Source organism: Pteropus alecto, unplaced genomic scaffold, assembly GCF_000325575.1.
Source record: "Pteropus alecto unplaced genomic scaffold, ASM32557v1 scaffold125, whole genome shotgun sequence".
Classification (NCBI taxonomy): domain Eukaryota; kingdom Metazoa; phylum Chordata; class Mammalia; order Chiroptera; family Pteropodidae; genus Pteropus; species Pteropus alecto.
The window spans coordinates 4,344,292-4,363,169 of record NW_006436888.1 but is presented as its reverse complement, the minus strand read 5'-3'; the positions used below and the strand labels follow the sequence as shown (position 1 = coordinate 4,363,169).

Genomic DNA, 18,878 nt, shown 5'->3' with positions numbered 1-18,878 from the left:
CCTCTCTCCTCCTCCCCTCCCTCTCAGTATTTCCGGAGAGGAAGTCAGCCAGAGGAAATCAGCCGGAGAGGGGTTGGATTGTCCCAGGGTCATAGCCTTAGGCTCCTAGAAGCCACATCCAGGTGTGGGCAAGTTTCTTAGTGCAGAGGTTTGAACAGAGTGTTCCTGCCGAGGGGTTTTGTAGTTCTCAGCTAGACCACATTTTGTGTATCTGCTCATCAGTTGATGGACATTTGGAATAATGCTACTATAAACATTCATGTATAGGGTTTTGTGCAAACATGGTTTCAGTTCTCTTGAGTATATATAGCTAGCAGTAGAGTTGTTTAGTCATATGATAACTATGTTTAACTTTTTGAGGAACTATCAAACTTTTCCAAAGAGGCTACACTACACTATTTTATAATTTCACAATATATGAGCATTTCAGTTTCTCCACATCCTCATTAGCACTTGTTATTTTCTGACTTTCGATTATAGGCATAGTAGTGGGTATGAAGTGAAATCTCACTGTGGTTTTAATTTGCATGTCCTTAGTGGCTAATGTCGAGCATCATTTCATATACTTATTGGTCATTTGCATATCTTTTTTGGAGAAAAGTCTGTCCAAATCCTTTGCTCATTTAAAAAATTGGTTTATTTTTTTTTTAATTGTTGAGTTTTAGGAATTTTTTTTTTAAATATATTTTGGATTTTAGTCCCTTATCAGATATGCGATTCGCAGATATTTCCTCCCGTTCTGTGGGCTGTCCTTTAACTTTCTGTTATGGCTTTTTAATTCATTGAAGCAGAGTGCCTTTTGTGTGGCCTGCCTCCAGGGGCAAGGGAAAATAAATAGATCGGTATGGAGTGCATATGCCCTACTGGCACTCCTGTGTCCAGGTGCAGGGGGACAGAGCTGACTAAGATGTCAAAAAGAGGAAGACCAGTTATCTAGTTACAACAGTATGTCTGTAATGTCTCTCTGAGGTGCCTTCTGATATGATCTAATGAAAGTATTGTAGCTCTCTTCTTGATACGCCACTAGTCACATAGAAATGTTGTTCTCGTCCAGTTTGTAGTTATAACTCTGAGGAACTTGAAGAGCATTGGCTACGTGTGTGACGTGCTGATACACGATGTCGGCTGTAATCTGCTTCCATGGCTCAGGGCAGCATGACTCCTACCTGTAGTATTCCACCTGCGGCAGTTGTCTAAATGTGCTTTTTTCCTCTCTCCTTTGCAGTTAAAAATTCAAGATGTCCATTTGCGTTTTGAAGATGGTATCACCAGTCCTTCCCATCCTTTTGCGTTTGGCATCTGCATTAAGAACGTGTCCATGCAGAATGCTGTGAATGAGCCTGTGAGTATGAAATAAGACTGAACCAGGAGAAAGCAGCAGTCCCAGGAATGTCGGGGCTCTGCCTTTTGTCATTTTGTCTTATGTAAATGAGATCTTTCCACCATGTCCTTTCACTGGCTTGTGTGTCTCTTGTTTGTATGCAACGCAGCTAATTTGCTGAAAAAGGGAAGCAGTTTTCTTTGACCTGTTAATTTCACTCAACCATCAAACACTGGTGCCACCTTTTCATTTTATACATGAAGAAATGGGGGTGCAGAAAGGGTTTCATCTTCGGTTTTCTTCTCACTCCATGTGCCTCAGTAAAATTCCATTTCACAGTTTCAGCTACCACCTGGCAATTTTGCCCATGGCTTCCACTTCTTGGATTCCATTCTCCACCTCCCTTCTGACTTTCATATTCACGGTCTTTACTTACGGGACACCTCTAGGGCATTTTTGGTTTGTCATAACGGAAACGATCCCATTATATTCCACCTGCCTGATTTGTTCCTCCGAAACCAACTTTGCCCCCTTATTCTCTAACACGTTACTGAGTGTTCAGACACACACGTGAGAACTAGCATCTTAGGAGCCTTTTATGTGCGAGGCACTGTTCTTAGTGCTTTGCGTGATTTACCTCATGAGATTCTCATTCCTTTTCACCAACACTCTTACCCTCATGTTACAGCTGAGGACGCTAAGGTGCAGAGAGGTGAAGTGAGTTGAGCCATTTCTTGAACCCAGGTGGACCAGCTTAGATCAGGGCTTGGCAAGGTGTGGTCTGTGGGCCAAATTGGCCCCCAGCCTGTTTTTGTAAATACTTATTGGGTCACTGCCATGCCCATTGTTTATGTATTGTCTAAGGCCACTTTTGTGCTGCAGTGGCAGAGTTGAGTAGTTATAAAAGAGACTATCTGGTTTGCAAAGCCTTACTATTTCCTTTCTGGCCCTTTTCAGAAAATGTTGGCCATCCCTGCTGCAGAGCATGCGTTCTTATCCACCACATTCATTTCTAGAAGCTTCGTGCTCATCCTTCACTTCTTATTCCTCAGCTTTCATGTCCATTTGGTCACAGCGTCCTGCCAATTTTTCCTGAAAAATGTTTCAAAGGTGGCTTTTCTCTTATCCTCACTGCAACTGTCTGAGGTTAGGATCCTGTTCACTTTTCCTTGGGCTGATAACATATCCTGTTCTGTGACCTCTTTGCTCCCATCCCAGGCTCTTGACTCATCGTCTACCGATGCTCTCCACCCTTTTCCATATCACAGCACACGTAGGAAAAAGGTAGTATTTGTACAGGACACTGGGGCAAATGGATGTGTTTGCTTGGGGGCTGCTGGTGGCTAGCTTAGAGTAACCAAATATTTCTAAAAAGTGACTTGATCTTAGAAATTTGCTCATTATCTTGACACACTCCGTGGCTCATTTTCTCTGGCCCACCAAGTCGGGGGAGCCGTGCTTTGCACTGTGGCCTGAGTTCTGTTTTTAAAACACATAGATGGCCCGGTTGCATGCCCACGTCAAAGCCCTCATGGGCTCCACGTCACTCACACTGTGGACTCCACACTCCTTGGTAGGGCACATGCTTCCTTTCCTGGCATATCAGTGCTCCTGGGCTGCCATAACAAATTACCACAAACCAGATGGCTTCAAACAGCAGAACTCTGAGCTCTAGTTCTGGAGGGTAGAAGTCCAAAGCGAAGGTGTGGGTGGAGTTGGTTCCTTCCGGAGGCTCTGAGGGAGAGACTGTCCCATGCCTTTCTCCTGGCTTACGCTGGCAGTCTTGGCACTCTTTGGCTTGTAGATGCATCACTCCAGTCTCCGCCCCTGCCTTCAGATGACCTTCTCTCCATGTGTCCGTTTTCTTCTGACAAGGGCACCAGTCATTAGATTAGAGCCCACCCTAATCCGACATGACCTCATTTTAATTTGATGACATCTGCGAAGACCCTGTTTCCAAATAAGGTCCTTTTCACATATTTGGGGAGAACAGGAGTTTGGAGGGGGAGGAAGCTATTCACCCTAGTACACTTAGTCATATTTCAGGCTGCTTTTCTCAAGACTTAACTAACCGCCCACTCCAAATATGTGTTCACACACACGTACCAGTGCTGCCCCCATTACACAAGTATAGTGCTCCAGTTGCACAGACGTAGTCACCGTCCTCTGACGATATCGGGCCTTCTGTATCGTCTGCCCTACTCTTTGAACTGTGTCCCAGTCCTTCACTCTTAGCCTACCCTGTGCCCGAAATTTACACATCTGTTGATACTCACTCAGTGAGGCTTTCTCTTTGTTTGCTCATGGCATCTTAGATATTCTTTCTCTGCTTCCTCCTGCTTAACTCCAGCTGTTTGCATGTTTGTATCCCCAGCTAGCTAGATTTTAAGCTCTGTAAGAGCAAAACCATATTTTAATTTAGTTTTGATCCCCAGCACCTTGCAGAGTGCCTGATGCATGATTCCTCACAAATGGCTTGTTGAATGAATTTGCGAATAGAGAGAGTCATCTTGTTTGCTTTCCTGTCTCTCTTCAGGTACAGAAGTTGATGCGGAAGAAGCAGTTAGATGTGGCAGAGTTTAGCATCTACTGGGATGTCGATTGCACTTTATTGGGGGATTTGCCTCAGGTGGAATTGCAGGTATGATTCTGGCAAAGGGCTTTATTGCAGCACTGCACTGAAGTGAAGTGGTGTAGGATCCCTGTCATGTAGGTTCTTGTTCTCTGCGTCTGATTTCCATTCCCATCCCTCATCCCCCATAGGCACCCACTCGCATATCTGTTCCTTAAGGTACTAGCTATGTATATAACTGAACAATATGTAATGTTTTGTGTATGTTTTGCATTTATACTGTATTACAGATTTCTTTTTTTTGCACTTAAAGCTATGTTTTTAAGATTGATCAGTGTTGCTGTTTATACTTGTAGTTTATTGCTTCCGATGACTGCATAGCATTTCACTACATGCATCAAACATATTATAGTTGCCCAACCTTTTAGCCACCATATACTATGCGTTCATATTTTCAGTGAACAAAGCATCAGATCTGATTCTTAAAGAAGAGCTTTCTTATTATGTTTATGTTGAAACTTCCCTTTCGATAGCATTCCTTTAAGAAATACTTAGAAGGTCATTATAAATCATTGGATATAAGGTATTACAGTTCGTGAAGGATTAAAACAAATCTAAAATCTCAGTTTAATCTTTTTTTAAAGAAATCATAGGTGGTTTAAGTGAAACAGAGAAAAAGGACTCATTTTCCCCCACCCAAGGTTGTCTTTGGTTTGCGTGCTGTTGTGCAGAATAGTTTTTTGCTAATTTGATTAAATAAATACTGTATCTCCATACAGTAAAGTAGTATGCAGCTCTATAAAGCAAAGGCTAAGATCTTTATGATGAATATGTAATAGGCTCTAAAATATAGTATTATGTTTAAAAAACCAAGGTGAAACAGCCTATATACCGTTTGTATAAGAATGGTTAAAAAAACAAAATTATAGATTTGTCTGAATATGTACAGATGTTTCTGGTGGATTGCATAAGAAACCGGTATTATCGTTTGCCTCTGGGGAGGATAATTAGGTGGCTGGAGGATGGGAGTGGGGATATAGTTCACCCTTTTTTGCCTTTAAATTTTAAACCAAGTGACTGTATTACCTAATAAAAAATATAAACAAAATTTTAAAAATGCTAGAGAGTTTTCGATTCCCTGTTTTATCCTGTTTTTGGATTCTGATGTAATATATGCACCACATGTAACTTGACCCTAAACACGTTTGCTACAATGACAGATGTTCTTGTGATACTCAGGAGGCCATGGACAAGAGCATGGAGAGTCGCGATCATCACTACATCTTGGAGCCCGTGTGCGCGTCTGCTCTTTTGAAGAGAAACTGCTCCAAGGAGCCTCTGCGGTCTCGGCACAGTCCCCGTGTCGAGTGTGATATCCAGCTGGAGACCATTCCCCTGAAACTCTCCCAGGTACTCGTCCTGGTGGTTTCTGTACACCCCGCTGGACGCATAGCCAGGCCGAAGTAAGCATGTCGATAGGAGGGTCTCGAGATTTCACAGTAGCCGGTAGGGAAGAAAGTGCACGGAGACCAAGGTCGTGGTATACGCAGAACCCACTGTCTGTCGTTCAGTCAGGTTGGGTTGATCTCAGGTTAGTTTTGATGTTTTTAAATGCTGAAGGAAGAATACAAGAGGCACAGTAAATATCAACACTTAACTGTCTGTGTCCGGAGAGAAATGCCGCTCGATGCTGAGATCTGGTCTAGTTTACACTGGATTTCAATACAGTGGATTAACTAATAGGAATTGTTCTAGTTGGAGATACGTCTTAACTGGGTAAAAGAAACATCACTTCTAACCTAGTGTCTTTTAACCTCCAACACAAAGCTGCAATCCCGGCAAATCATGGAATTCCTGAAGGAGCTGGAACGAAAGGAGAGGCAGGTGAAGTTTCGAAAATGGAAACCCAAAGTGGCTGTATCTGACAAGTAAGGGCTTGTAAATTGTTGGATATGACATGCATTTTATAGCATGGGGTTTTTGTTTGTTTGTTTATTTTTGTTTTTTGGAATATTGAGCAGAGATAGGCCTCACTGTCCTTTACACATGGTTGGAGAGAAAAGTACGGTTGATTTTTCTGGCCTTTAAAATACCATTTCTGTTGTTTATCTTGTTTTTTTGTTGTTGTTGTTGTCGTTGTTACTGTTTATCTTGTTGATATTGTCTGTTGATTTGGTGTTGTGGGTTTAGTGTTCGACCAAGTGTGGTAGAATTGAGAAGACCCTTTCAGTCTCGTTTGGCAGGTAGACTGGTGTGGCCCTGGTGGCATCTGATTGTGCAGTAATACTTGGCAGAAATCTTTGAACCTACTTCCCTATGTTTTTTTGCCCAGACTGTTGGGTCAACACTTATGTAGTACACTTATAACTTCTGTAGCAAAAGTAAACCTTTTCATGTTGCAGTGATAAACTTGGTCAGTCCAATATAGTAAAACTTTTTCCAGTCCTGTGTTATTTCCATGTCTTTTCTGAAGTATTCCATTTAAAATCTTTAGTAGTCAAATCCTTGGTAAATACCTTCCGATGGTATTTATCTTACAGTCATCAGTTGAGTAATATATAATTATTGATGTATAAATTGAGGATCTGTTATTTGATGTTCTTGGCCACTAGATTTCTTTTCTCCACATGTTGAGTTTAGTCTAATATTAGAATGGGTTTGAGGCATAAACTGATGGCCGATGGGAGAAAAGATATCTCAGAAGAGGACTGCCCTGGGTTGATAGCTTTTATTGTAAGACGTAATTACATTGTTATGATGAACTATTTCAGCTGCCGGGAATGGTGGTATTTTGCTTTGAACGCTAACCTGCATGAGATCAGAGAGCAGAGGAAGCGCTGCACCTGGGACTTCTTGTTGCACCGTGCCCGCGATGCTGTGTCTTATACTGACAAATACTTCAGCAAGTTAAAAGGAGGCTCGCTGTCTGCAGAGGACGAGGTGAGAGGACTGTCATCTTGCACGTGTTATCTTCATTCAGAGGATAAGAATGTTGTTCTTTCAAAGGCTGACAAAATTGGAATCTGTGAAGAAATCAAGTCCCTTGCTAAGGATTATAATTTCACAGGATAGAGTTAGCCTTACTAGGGTGAGAACTTTCTGGAAGGCCACGGTCTTACCTTGGCCAGAAGCATTCTCCACCTTCTGCTGCTGGAGAGCCAGCTGTGGGGTGGTCTTGCCACGCCCCTGCAATGCCTCCATGCCCATGCCCCTCCCCCAGCTCTCTGCAGAGCTCACAGAGACTTTTCATCTAGTCACTGACGCCTCTTCAAAGCCCGAGCCTCGTCCCCGTTCCTCTGAGTTGCAGTTAATCTCTGTGGTCTTTGGCCTACATTTTCCCTAAACCTAGTTGATTTGATTGACCCAGGGATTTTTTGGAGGTAGGGCTAGGTAGGTGGTGAAGGCAGGCTCTTACTCTAGGTAATTGTGGGGCTAGAGACCCTGGGGCCCACCACCCCTGGAGTACTGGGTGGACTCCAGCCTTGATCTCTGGTCGGCTCATCCATTTCCTGGCAGGGGGGGATGGGGATTGCTTTGCTCCTTGGTTTGTTTTGGTTTTGTGAGCGTCAGTTTTTGCAAAGCAGTTCAGACCATCTCCGGTCTTCGGCTTAGGTACGGTATATCTCTTAACTAACTGTTTTTAGTAAGTCCTTCCAAGCAAAAAGGAATATTACTTTCCCTTTAGCAGTTGTCTTACCTCAGGCTGCCAGAACAAAAGGCCATAGATTGGGTAGCTTAAAAAAAACAGATGTTGGTTTTTCCACAGTTGCGGAGGCTGGGATCAAGGTGCCAGCGTGGGTGGTTCTGGTGAGAGCTCTCTTCCTGGCCACCTCCTCACTGTGTGCTCACGAGGCCTCACCGTGAGTGGAGCGAGGTCTGTCTCCTTTCTCTTAGAAGGGCACTAATCTCATCTTGAAGCCCTACTCTTATGACCTCATGTAGATGTAATCCCAAAGGCCCCAACTCCAGATCTCATCACATTGGCCTTAAAGCTTCAGCATAGGAATTTGCGGGGAGGGGCACAAGCATTCAGCCCATGACAGCGCCCTACGGTGTGGGGAGCACAGCCGTGCTGGGCCCCTAGGATTCTCACATCTCCTGCCAACACCCGGAGGCACTACCCACTCACCTCGTTCATGCTTTTTCACCAGTGTCAGGCATGGTTACTGACACGGAAATTTATGAAAAGGATGGAATAAACCAGATGTTTTGTTTCGGATGGTTTTCTTAAAGATGCAGGCACAGACATGGAGGGAGAAAAAAATATAAATTATAATTGAGGTGAGCAAGGAAATGCATCTAATCTCCTTTTTTTAATGTTAGGACATAAAAAACGGTTTAGGATAGTTAATTCTATAGTCTTTTGCCTCTTAGCATGTAGTTTAGCCAAGCTAAGCTGCCACTGTTCTTTTCTAACTAGTGTAAAACAAAATGACCACTTCCTTTCAAACATCCCATGTGAAACAAAGGAGCCGGAGGCCTACGCACTGCGCAGATTTGCTCCTTAGTTTCTTCATCTGAAGTGGGAGGGGTAATAACTAGTCACCTGTTCTGGTCAGCAGAGGTAACACATGTGGAAGTACTCCAAACTCCGTTAGTGCCACGCCAAGCGTGGGATGTGACAGCAGCACGTACACTTCAGTTACCCGTTTTGAACTAAGTGCTGTTCCTTGCTGCCTCCACGCTTGCCATTATTCTCAGAGGCCAAGTAGAATCCTTAAACTTCGGTGGAAGAGCTGTTTAAACCAGAAACATGGCAGCCGTGCGCCTGTTTGTCTTCACTGTCTCCTGGCCTTCAGTGGAGATGGTGACAGTCCTTCACAGCGTCCACTTTCCCTGGAGCTGTAATACCGGTTTTGTTTGTTTTTGTTTTCACCCACACAGGAGGAAATGCGTCGGATTGAAGAGGAGCAGAGCTTTGAGGAGTTGAAGATTTTGCGTGAACTGGTTCACGAACGATTTCACAAACAAGAAGAGCTGGCAGAGGTAAGAAATTCCACGAGAGAAGGTGCGTTCAGACCCAGCGCACGTAAAAAAGTGCTTCGGTTTGGATGCACTTGTGCCTCAGTGGGAGACAGAATCCCCGGTGCCAGGCCCCAGCATGTGTCTGTCCCTGGTACTCATGTTTGCTCATTGTTGATTGATGCAGAGCCTGCGAGAGCCTCAGTTTGATTCTCCGGGAGACTCTCCTGGAGACTCGGAAGCTGGTGGAGGCAGTGGGATGCTGCAGTATCTGCAGTCCTGGTTTCCGGGCTGGGGCGGCTGGTATGGGCAGCAGACCCCTGGAGGGAAGCCCGTCGAGGGGCTGTCGGCAGAGCAGCACGAGCAGTGGGCTCCTGAGGAGATTGTGGGTAAGTGGCACCTGGCCTTCGCTTTACCCCCTGGGCCGCAGTGAAGGGAGGCGGCTGGTTCATAAGAATCGTCTGGTATTGTGGAGTGGCCCGTGGTATTTTGCAAATAAAAAACAAAGTAGACGTTTGTAAAACAGTTTGTCTCATGTTCATCGAGGCAGAGAGAGGATGTTTTGAGAGACTTCATTTGCAACTGTTAGTAAATTTGAAGGTTAGTACGGTTTCAGGTAGATCCGAGTGACAGCGATTGTAAGGAACCTAAATTGGAGCAAGTTCAGAAGTTTGAAACTCAGAAGCTTAGGCCCCAGTCCAGAACCACTCTCTAGACCCGCACCGTCCAGTATGGTATCCACAGCCACAAACGGCTATGGAAATTTGAATAGATTATAATTAAATGAAATTAAAAAATTCACTTCCTCAGTTGCTCTAGCCACATTAGCCACATGAGCCAGCAGTACCCAAAGCCACTTGTGGTTAATGCTGGACGGTGCAGACAGAGAAGGGTTCACTGGATTGGGTGGCGCTGCTTATACTGCCATGAATCCTCACATCCTCCAAGGTTGGTAATAAGTTAATAAGGGACTTTATAAAGCAGTTGGAGTTGTCGTCTTAACATCAGTGAATAAAACAGTCACCCACAACTTTGGAGTTCTTTTCTAAAAAAGGGAAGAATAGCTAAATAATCTCATCATGGCTCTGATCAGCGTGCTGGCTGTGCTTTTTACATTTTCCCACGTGTTTCCCCCTCACGCCAGGCACTGAGGAGTTTTTCGACCCCACTGCAGACGCCTCGTGCATGGACACGTACACAAAGCGAGACCACGTCTTTGCCAAACTGAACTTGCACTTGCAGCGAGGCACTGTGACTCTGTCGCACCAGGGACAAGGAACGCCTCACACCGATGAACATGCCTTCATGCAGCTTGAGTTTTCAGGTACTGCCCCCGAGAGCCACTGATGGTGTCGGTCTCTTCACGTGAGTCTCATTGTTTGAGGTCGTTATGTTCTAGAAGGCTGCCGTGAACACCGAAATATGAACACTGAACCATTGCCCCTGAGGGGAACAGGGGTTAGCTGGCTGTAACATTCATCAGCCGATCAGTACGTAACCTTGTTTTATGTGTGATTGCACTTAAAGACACTTTATTTAATATACACTGTTAATTCGTCGATATTGAACTTGTGGCCAGCGGCACCGCAGCTCATGCCTGAGCGAAGCTTACCTAATACACACATTTCCCCTGTGTGTGAGGCACACTACAGCGTGTTTCTGCTGGGACATGCTATACAGCACTTCAGCACTGTGCTTGGGGACCATTTTGAATGGTGAAATCAACAAAAAGCACAAAAATGCAAAAAACTTGGCATTAGACAGACCATGAAGCGGTCACTGTGTATATAGTATGAGAGCTGAAACATGAAGGCAGAGCGTTCCTTTATTCAGCCTCAGATGGGAACGTGTGTGTCAGGCGACTCAGATGTTTTGCTGCTCTGCGCATGTCCTGGAAAGCATTTGGTTTTGGGGCTCCAAAAAAATTTTAGTAGGAAAATTCACAGGTATGGAATCTGCCAATAATGAGGACTGTTTGACTTCTTTTTGTGACTTTGAATTAAAGGTGTATAAATAAATACCCAGATGTTGGCTTTCACATCTCATAAATATTTTTATTTCAATTCATAAAATAGCCACTTATCTGAGATTTCTCAGTATAGCTTAAAGCAAATGACCAAGCCAGTTTGCGTGACTATAATCTTGAGAGCTGAGATATCATAAACTTAGTGTGAACTAGCAGATTTTAATTGTAAAGTGCTCTGTTTTTAAAACTCATTATGCTAGGAAGTGTCTACTATTCCTTATGTATCTATATAAGTAGATTTATAAATATAGATATATAGATAGGGATTTTTTGGTTTTAATTTCAAGGAAAAATTGTTCATGCTATCTAATAGTTCTCTATAAAATATTATACCTAATGCTTTTAAGACACTTTAGGCTGTCCCGGCATAGTGCCAACTCTTACATTTATTTTTTGTAGATGTAAAACTTCTAGCAGAGTCTCTGCCTCGAAGACACTCCTCCTTGCTTCTAGTCCGGTTGGGTGGACTCTTTCTTCGAGACCTGGCCACAGAAGGAACCATGTTCCCACTTCTTGTCTTCCCTAATCCGGTACGTACAACGGTGGGGCGATGACTCCATCTAGGGTGTGGCAGATGCTGGTCTGTTCAGGCAAGCGATAAGTAATAGTAACGTGATTCATTTTGACACTTGATCATCTTGAGACAGATGGACCAATTAAAAACAAACTGGAGTTGGATAAGTGTTTGAATTTGGTAGAGAGCACATGTTGGTGGGATTTATGGCAGTGCTTTCTTCCTCTCCTGGGTTGTGGCCACCATGGAATAATGTGCTCTGATTCGGAAGAAAATGCCATAAGAACCAGTTTGCGTTTCCTCTCTCTCTGGTAGTCATTTTCATGCATTCTGACCCTTCGTCCCTTGGTGGGACCTCTCATTTTTCCACAGTGCCAAATGAGAACCACCTCACATTTTCTATATCTGTGCTAATTTTTACATAGAATACTCTTTATTCATTAGATCTTTGATTTATCAAATTGGCAAAGAGATGGTCAGAATAATGGAATATTTAGCCACTTACTCTGCCCATATTTTTTTTGGTACGTGGATTGTGAGGAGGGAGAGAGTCCACAGTGCAAGTTTGAAAAGCTATATGTGCTTAATATTCGTCGAGCAATTGTTCATTCAATGCGCTGAAGGCAAAGTGGCACACTGCCAGTACGAAGGGCAAGTCGTGGTTTTACTAGGTTGGGAAAAAGGCACAAAGCAGGGTGGTCGGTCTGTAAGTCCTCTGTAACCTGATGTCAGATGAGTTGTGTTTTGGGTGTGCTCAGCGAGAGTGATGCCGGAGGGTACAACGTGAGTGTGTGTGCACAGTGACTTGTCCCATCTCCCCCTAACATTTATGCATTTTATGTGTTTAATAGCAAAAAGAAGTCGGCAGAGTCTCACAGTCTTTTGGTCTCCAAACACCTGCAGACAGAAGTGATCATTACCCTGGTAATTCGTCATATGTTCTTAAAACTAATCCTGAAAGATATCATGGTTAGGGGGACAGGTCAGTAGTCTTGGTCAGCGGGAAAGAGGGTGCGTGACCTGTTTCGTGCCAGCTGTTTGCTGTGTGGGTCCGCTTTTGACCTGGAGTCAGCCAGGTGCCCTCCGCCAACCCGCCTGTCACCGACGACCTCGCAGGGCATTTGGGTTCTTGGTTGCCGTAATGGGAGCAAATACGACAACCAGTCTTGAGGATTCCTGTTGTGCTTAAGGGTCAGGTCTTACCCAGTTCTCTGTTTTACAAAACATGCATGAATGTGAACCCCGTGGAGAGTAGTTTAGGAAATGTCTGTTCTCTGGAATCCCTCCCAGGTCTAGTAAGACTAAAGGGATTACTTCTGCTGTGTTCCATTTCCTGTCTCTGGTTCTTTCCCGTAGCTGCGGACCCAGACGACCCCGTTTTTGAGATGCTGTACGAGAGGAACCCAGTGCACAGCCATTTCGAGAGGCGGCTGAATGTCAGCACGAGGCCCTTGAACATCATATATAACCCCCAGGCTATTAAAAAAGTGGCAGACTTTTTCTACAAGGGAAAGGTTCATACCTCAGGTTAACTTTTTTGTTTGTTTGCTCTTCTGTTGTTTCCTCAGACCCCCTTTCCTGTCGTTTCTAGTGCTCTGGACAAGGGTTATTATACATTCAGGCGATGGGGTAATGGGTGGGTGGGTTGTCCTTCGCTGCTGAATCAAATTAGAGGTGCTAGGAAAGTCACTTTTCCAAGAGAAATCAGTACCCTTAAATATTTTCTCTCCCTTTGCCTCCACTTAGCAAATGTTATTCATTACTTCCCATTTCATTAGGGTGGTGGTTTCCTTGGCTACTTAGGATACTTTAGACCAGTGAATTTAGGAGTCATGTTCAAGAATTTCCTTCTAGGTGACAGACAAAGTCAGTGGTCTGTTTTACTTGCTTGGCGCTGCGTTAAATACTGCAGAGTTCATCACTGCCCTGTCCCACATCATCATCGATTTTGTTCCTTTGTTCCTTCCTTTGTTCCCCAAAAGGATTTGAAGCAGTACGTGCAGAAAAAGCACTTTTATTGGCAGAGAACTTGATAAAACAGTATTACTTTGCTAAATGTATCTCTCCCCGACCTCTTTATAATAATGAAGATGTTTTAGTTTTTGGTCCATTTTTTGAGTCTTTTCATGGGAACAGTAGCCATAAAATGTCTTGGCTTCATTGCTCCATCACTGACAGACTATAGAGGAATTTCCTTCTAAATTCCGTTTTCTCTTTCAACGTAATGCCATGCTTTTAAGAATTTTTGAAATACAGTAGTTTGGAATCTTTCAGACAACGGTTCCGGAAATTCTGGTAAATCTGGCACCCACCGTTCCCTACTGCCTTTTTCTCTGTGGCTGCCCCCCGCCGCCCCCTCCCCCCCTTCGTCTCTTTCCTGTTCCCCTGCAGTATGCCCCATCAGGCCGGGGCGAGGAGCTACTGTGCAGATTGCCGTTTAGCTTTGGTGGAAGTTCTTGCTGAGAGCAGATGTGGCAGTGCTTTCTGCTACCCAGCCATGTGACAGTTCTGACTCTTCCCGTCTGTTCCCAATCTTGCAGGTTTTGGTTATCAGTCTGAACTTGAGTTGAGAGTGGCCGAAGCTGCCCGAAGACAGTACAACAAACTGAAGATGCAGACCAAGGCAGAAATCCGACAAACTCTCGATCGTTTGCTAGTGGGCGACTTCATTGTAAGTGGGGGTACATAAACGCCCTTAGCGGGGCGGGGAAGGGATAGGCATTCTCCTGCCAAGTCCTTTACCTGCTGTGGATAGGCATGCTTGTATCACTTATGCTCATTAAATTGAAAATATGGAATCCTTATCAGCTAGTAAAAGTTACCTCATGTCTTTTACAATCAGTGTTTAATGAAAGGAAAAAAGCAAGTGACTGACTAGATCATGTTTCTCCCTTGTACCAAATTTGGTACGAATGGGACCTCTTCCTGCTGCTCGTCTTTGTTCCATTTCCTAGACCCGATATTTTGTAAATGTTTCACTCATGAATACTCTCTTTTCACTTATTGTTACCAGAAGAAAAGACTAGATCGATTCCCTCGTTTCTGTTCCAGGGCATGGTGGTCGCTTTGTGATGCTAAGTGACCAGCTGATGTAAGGCTGCCATAGATAGGGAGAGCCAAGGGACGGTTTCTTACGGTGGCTGGAGGTGCACTGCTGAGAGGCAGCGGCAGGTGGAGCAGTGACAGCGTGGCTTCCTTTGGACAGTGCAGACAGAGCCGGTTGGAGGTGTAAGGGGTGGCACGAGTGTTCTAAGTGAAATGTTTAGGGGTGCGTAATATGCGATGGACAGTTCGTCGTGTTTTTTGTTTTGTGTGTGCATTTGAACACAAGCTGCAATTAGTATCCTCTTAGACAAAGAGGTTTCTTTTTGATGACATATGAATTAGTTTTTACTACATACATGTAATCGAGGCCAATTTTAGTTGCAGGGAAGAACAGGTAAGAAATTCATGAATTGTTATCTTTTTAATATTTCAAATATCAAAGCTCATGTTTTTCACTAAGATTTTGGCATGAAAGTTCATCGTTACTAGCGTCCACGAATGAAAAAAAAAGGTTAGATTTCTATGTTTATTCGAGTTCTTTCGTTTCTATAGTACTTTAAAGTATTAAGTTCTGTAAACTTAGAAGCAAGATCTTTCTTACACTAAAGATAATTACAAAGAACAGACAAACCTCCAGACCAGTAATCTGCTCCCCACTGCCCCCTTCATCCCAACTTAAGACATTTGCCGGTGATAGTGTCTTATCTTCAAGCATTTGGGTGCTTTCGTTTTGAACTTTCTGCTCCAATATCATAGACCATTAAGCCATGCTGTAGCACAAGGTGTGGCCTTCGGAAAGGCCTGGGCCCCCACTTGAAAAGCTGTTCAGTTTCAGCAGTGTGAAGTTGTTTAATTATAGTTTATTTTATTTCTGCAGGAGGAGAGTAAACGGTGGAGTGTGCGACTAGATATTTCTGCCCCTCAAGTGATATTTCCTGATGATTTCAAATTCAAGAATCCTGTGTTAGTTGTCGTGGATCTAGGAAGAATGCTGCTGACGAATACCCAAGGTATAGTGTGAATGCGAAGTGCTGGAACCATCTCGGTAGGTTGATCTGTCCAGGTAAAGCTTAAAAAAAGGCTTATATAACATTTTTAAAACTGAAGTTCGCACATTCCTTTTTAAATAATAGCTTTATCGAGATATATTTTAAAAAGCACGATTTAGTTGTTTTTGGTATATTGTTGAAATTGGGCAACTGTCACTATTATCGAATTCTGGAACATTTTCATCATCCCAAGAAGAAACTGTAAACCCATTAGCGGTCACTCTCCATTACTCCCTGTCCTCGCCCCTGCCAACCACTTGTCTTCCTACCTCGATAGATTTACCGATTCTAAATAATTTCATAAGAATGGATTTGCACAGTGTGGCCTTTTTATGTCTGACTTCCTTCACTTAGCGTAATGTTTTCAGGGTTTATCCACGTTGTGTCGCGTATCAGTACTTCTTTCTTATTTAAGACTGAATAATATTCCTTTGTGCAAACATACCACACTTTACTCATCCTTCCATCAGATGATGGACATTCTCTTGTTTCCACTTTACGGCTATCAGGCTTATGCTGCTGTGAACATTCACATATGGGCTTTTGTGTAGACATATATTTTCAGTTTCTTGGGTGTACTTCAGTGCGGAAGTGCTGGTTCATCCGGTGACTTTACATGTCATGTTTTGTGGAGCTGCCAGATTGTTTTCCAGTATGGCTACTCCATTTTACTACGTGTGAGGGTCCAGTTTCTCTGCATTCTCACTGACACGTGTTATGTCTTTTGGATTAGAGCCATTTTTATGGATGCGAAGTAGTGTTTCATTGTGGTTTTTGTTTTTCTTACATGACATTTTGTATTTTAATCAACATTATTTCCTTAGTACTTAATTTTAGGAATAGAGGTTTAATTTAGGGATATTAGAAACATGTATAAAAAGACACCCCTGGAAGGTAATTTCATTACTGTCATTAGAGCCAGAAAACCATCAGTGTTTACCTTGAGATGGCAGGGAAGAAAGAGAAGATTCGTGGAGTAAGAGAGATTGAGGGAGTTTATCAGATAATTCCAATCATATCTTACTTCGCTGAGAAGACCCAGAAGAGCAGAGAGTAAAGATTCGAGTGGGAATGGGCAAGTTTGGTGCTAAAGGGAATCTTAAAAGGTTATGAGCTCTGGAGAAGAGGGTCACACAACCGCAGAAAGCACCTGCCTGAATTTATAAAACATACACATAGGACAGGGACGGAGGTGGCGGAGCCCAGCGGTGTGTTTTGGTAGTTGTCTGAGGTCCGCTTAGCTGCGAACAGGGCGGGTCTGCCACGACATAGTGGTTGCTTAGCACTCGCCCAGTGCTGCTGTAGGCACTGGGGTTATTGTGTGGAGTGAGGCAGGTGAGACCTTTGTTCTTTTGGAACATTCTGGTGCGGGGAACAAAATGACCACATAGACAGCAAATACAAGAAAAAGGAAACATAATTATGGACAGCGATATAAGAAGGGTTGGCCATAGCAGCTCGTGGCAGTAAACTCAGATGGTCAGGGAGCAGGTGTGGGCAGCACGTCATTGGTCTTTGTACCTGACATGTGTTCCTGTGTCAGCAGGTCCTCATCTTTTCTCACATTCATATACTTTCTCTTTGTGTTTTGATTTCAAAATCTAATTAATTAAAGTGACAGTGAATAAGTGGTAAATACAGAATGTCATGCTTAAGAATTTTCATCCATTCATTTCTCGAGGTTGGGATTGGTTGATTCTCTACCTTTCTTAATTAACATGTTAAAGGAAAGAGGAAGGCGAGGGCAGACACGGACCTTGAATCTTCTCTGTTTTACCTGCAGATGACTCTAAGAGGAAAGGTGGGGACGGGTCAGCATCTGAAGAGACTCAGTTTAGTGATGATGAGTATAAGACCCCTCTTGCCACACCTCCTAACACCCCACCTCCGGAGACAAGCAGCAGTAATGGGGAGAAAACCCCCCCATTTTCTGGAGTCGAATTCAGCGAAGAGCAGCTTCAGGCGCATTTACTGAGCACGAAGATGTATGAGAGGTACTCCCTGTCGTTCATGGACCTCCAGATCATGGTGGGACGAGTGAAGGACAATTGGAAGCACGTCCAGGATATCGATGTGGGGCCAACCCATGTGGTCGAGAAATTCGACGTTCACCTGCAGTTAGAACGCCGATTGATTTATACTTCGGATCCCAAGTACCCCGGAGCCGTGCTGTCAGGGAACCTACCGGACCTAAAAATCCACATCAATGAAGATAAAATATCTGCTCTAAAGAACTGCTTTGCTCTCCTCACCACCCCAGAAATGAAGGCTTCTGATACTCAGATCAAAGAGAAGATTTTCCCCCAAGGGGGCCAGCGGGGAAGTTTGCAGGACTCGGTAATGAATTTGACCCAGAGTGTCATGTTGCTGGAGCAGCACACCAGGGAGGTCCTGGTGGAGTCGCAGCTCCTCCTGGCTGAGTTCAAGGTGAACTGCATGCAGCTTGGCGTCGAGAGCACCGGCCGCTACATTTCTGTGCTCAAGGTTTTTGGCACCAACGCCCACTTCGTGAAGAGGCCTTACGATGCTGAGGTCTCCCTGACCGTTCACGGTTTGCTCCTGGTGGACACTATGCAGACGTACGGTGCCGATTTTGACCTCTTGATGGCTTCACATAAGAACTTGAGCTTTGACATCCCAACAGGAAGCCTCCGGGATAGCAGGGCCCAATCTCCTGTGTCCGAGTCCGACGTGGTCCCCCTCACTAACACCGCCACACGCAACGACCGGTCCGCCACAAGCTTGTCACTCGACAGGATTCTCACCAAAGAACAAGAGTCCCTCATTAAGTTGGAGTATCAGTTCGTGAGCTCGGAGTGCCCATCGATGAGTCTGGATAGCACCCTCCAGGTGATTTCACTGCAGGTGAATAATTTGGATATTATCCTGAATCCAGAGACAATTGTGGAACTGATCGGTTTTCTTCAAAAATCCTTTCCCAAGGAAAAAGACGATTTGAGTCCTCAACCTTTAATGACTGATTTTGAAAGGAGCTTTAGGGAACAAGGAGCTTATCAGTCTGCGGATGAACAAAACACTGAGGTTGCCGTGGAAATCCACAGACTGAACCTTCTGCTCCTTCGGACGGTGGGAATGGCAAACGGAGAGAAATATGGCAGAAAAATTGCAACGGCGAGTATAGGTGGCACCAAAGTCAACGTGTCCATGGGGAGCACGTTCGACATGAATGGTTCTCTTGGCTGTCTGCAGCTCATGGATTTGACACAAGATAATGTTAAGAACCAGTATGTCGTCAGCATTGGGCATTCCTTAGGCTATGAAAATATCGTCAGTGAGATTGGCTACTTTGAATCCGTCTTCGTCAGAATGGAGGATGCGGCCCTCAGCGAAGCTTTGAGTTTCACGTTTGTTGAGAAATCTAAGCAGGA

General features: G+C 44.1%; 1 protein-coding gene across 6 annotated transcripts in view; it reads left to right on the top strand.

Annotated features, from left to right (window-relative positions):
- Window positions 1-18,878, top strand: part of VPS13D (vacuolar protein sorting 13 homolog D) — a 216,589-nt gene that overhangs the window by 11,506 nt on the left and 186,205 nt on the right. For 5 of the 6 annotated variants that reach the window (XM_025048627.1, XM_025048626.1, XM_025048628.1 and 2 more), the window contains exons 6-19: window positions 1,226-1,342; window positions 3,858-3,962; window positions 5,133-5,303; window positions 5,721-5,821; window positions 6,665-6,833; window positions 8,778-8,879; window positions 9,043-9,244; window positions 10,000-10,179; window positions 11,281-11,411; window positions 12,247-12,319; window positions 12,752-12,922; window positions 13,936-14,066; window positions 15,318-15,450; window positions 17,273-18,876. In XM_025048627.1, coding sequence (XP_024904395.1) covers window positions 1,226-1,342; window positions 3,858-3,962; window positions 5,133-5,303; window positions 5,721-5,821; window positions 6,665-6,833; window positions 8,778-8,879; window positions 9,043-9,244; window positions 10,000-10,179; window positions 11,281-11,411; window positions 12,247-12,319; window positions 12,752-12,922; window positions 13,936-14,066; window positions 15,318-15,450; window positions 17,273-18,876 — 3,390 coding nt within the window. Of the gene's footprint in view, window positions 1-1,225; window positions 1,343-3,857; window positions 3,963-5,132; window positions 5,304-5,720; window positions 5,822-6,664; window positions 6,834-8,777; window positions 8,880-9,042; window positions 9,245-9,999; window positions 10,180-11,280; window positions 11,412-12,246; window positions 12,320-12,751; window positions 12,923-13,935; window positions 14,067-15,317; window positions 15,451-17,272; window positions 18,877-18,878 lie in introns of those variants that run through there. The other variant, XM_025048630.1, reaches the window with a different exon arrangement.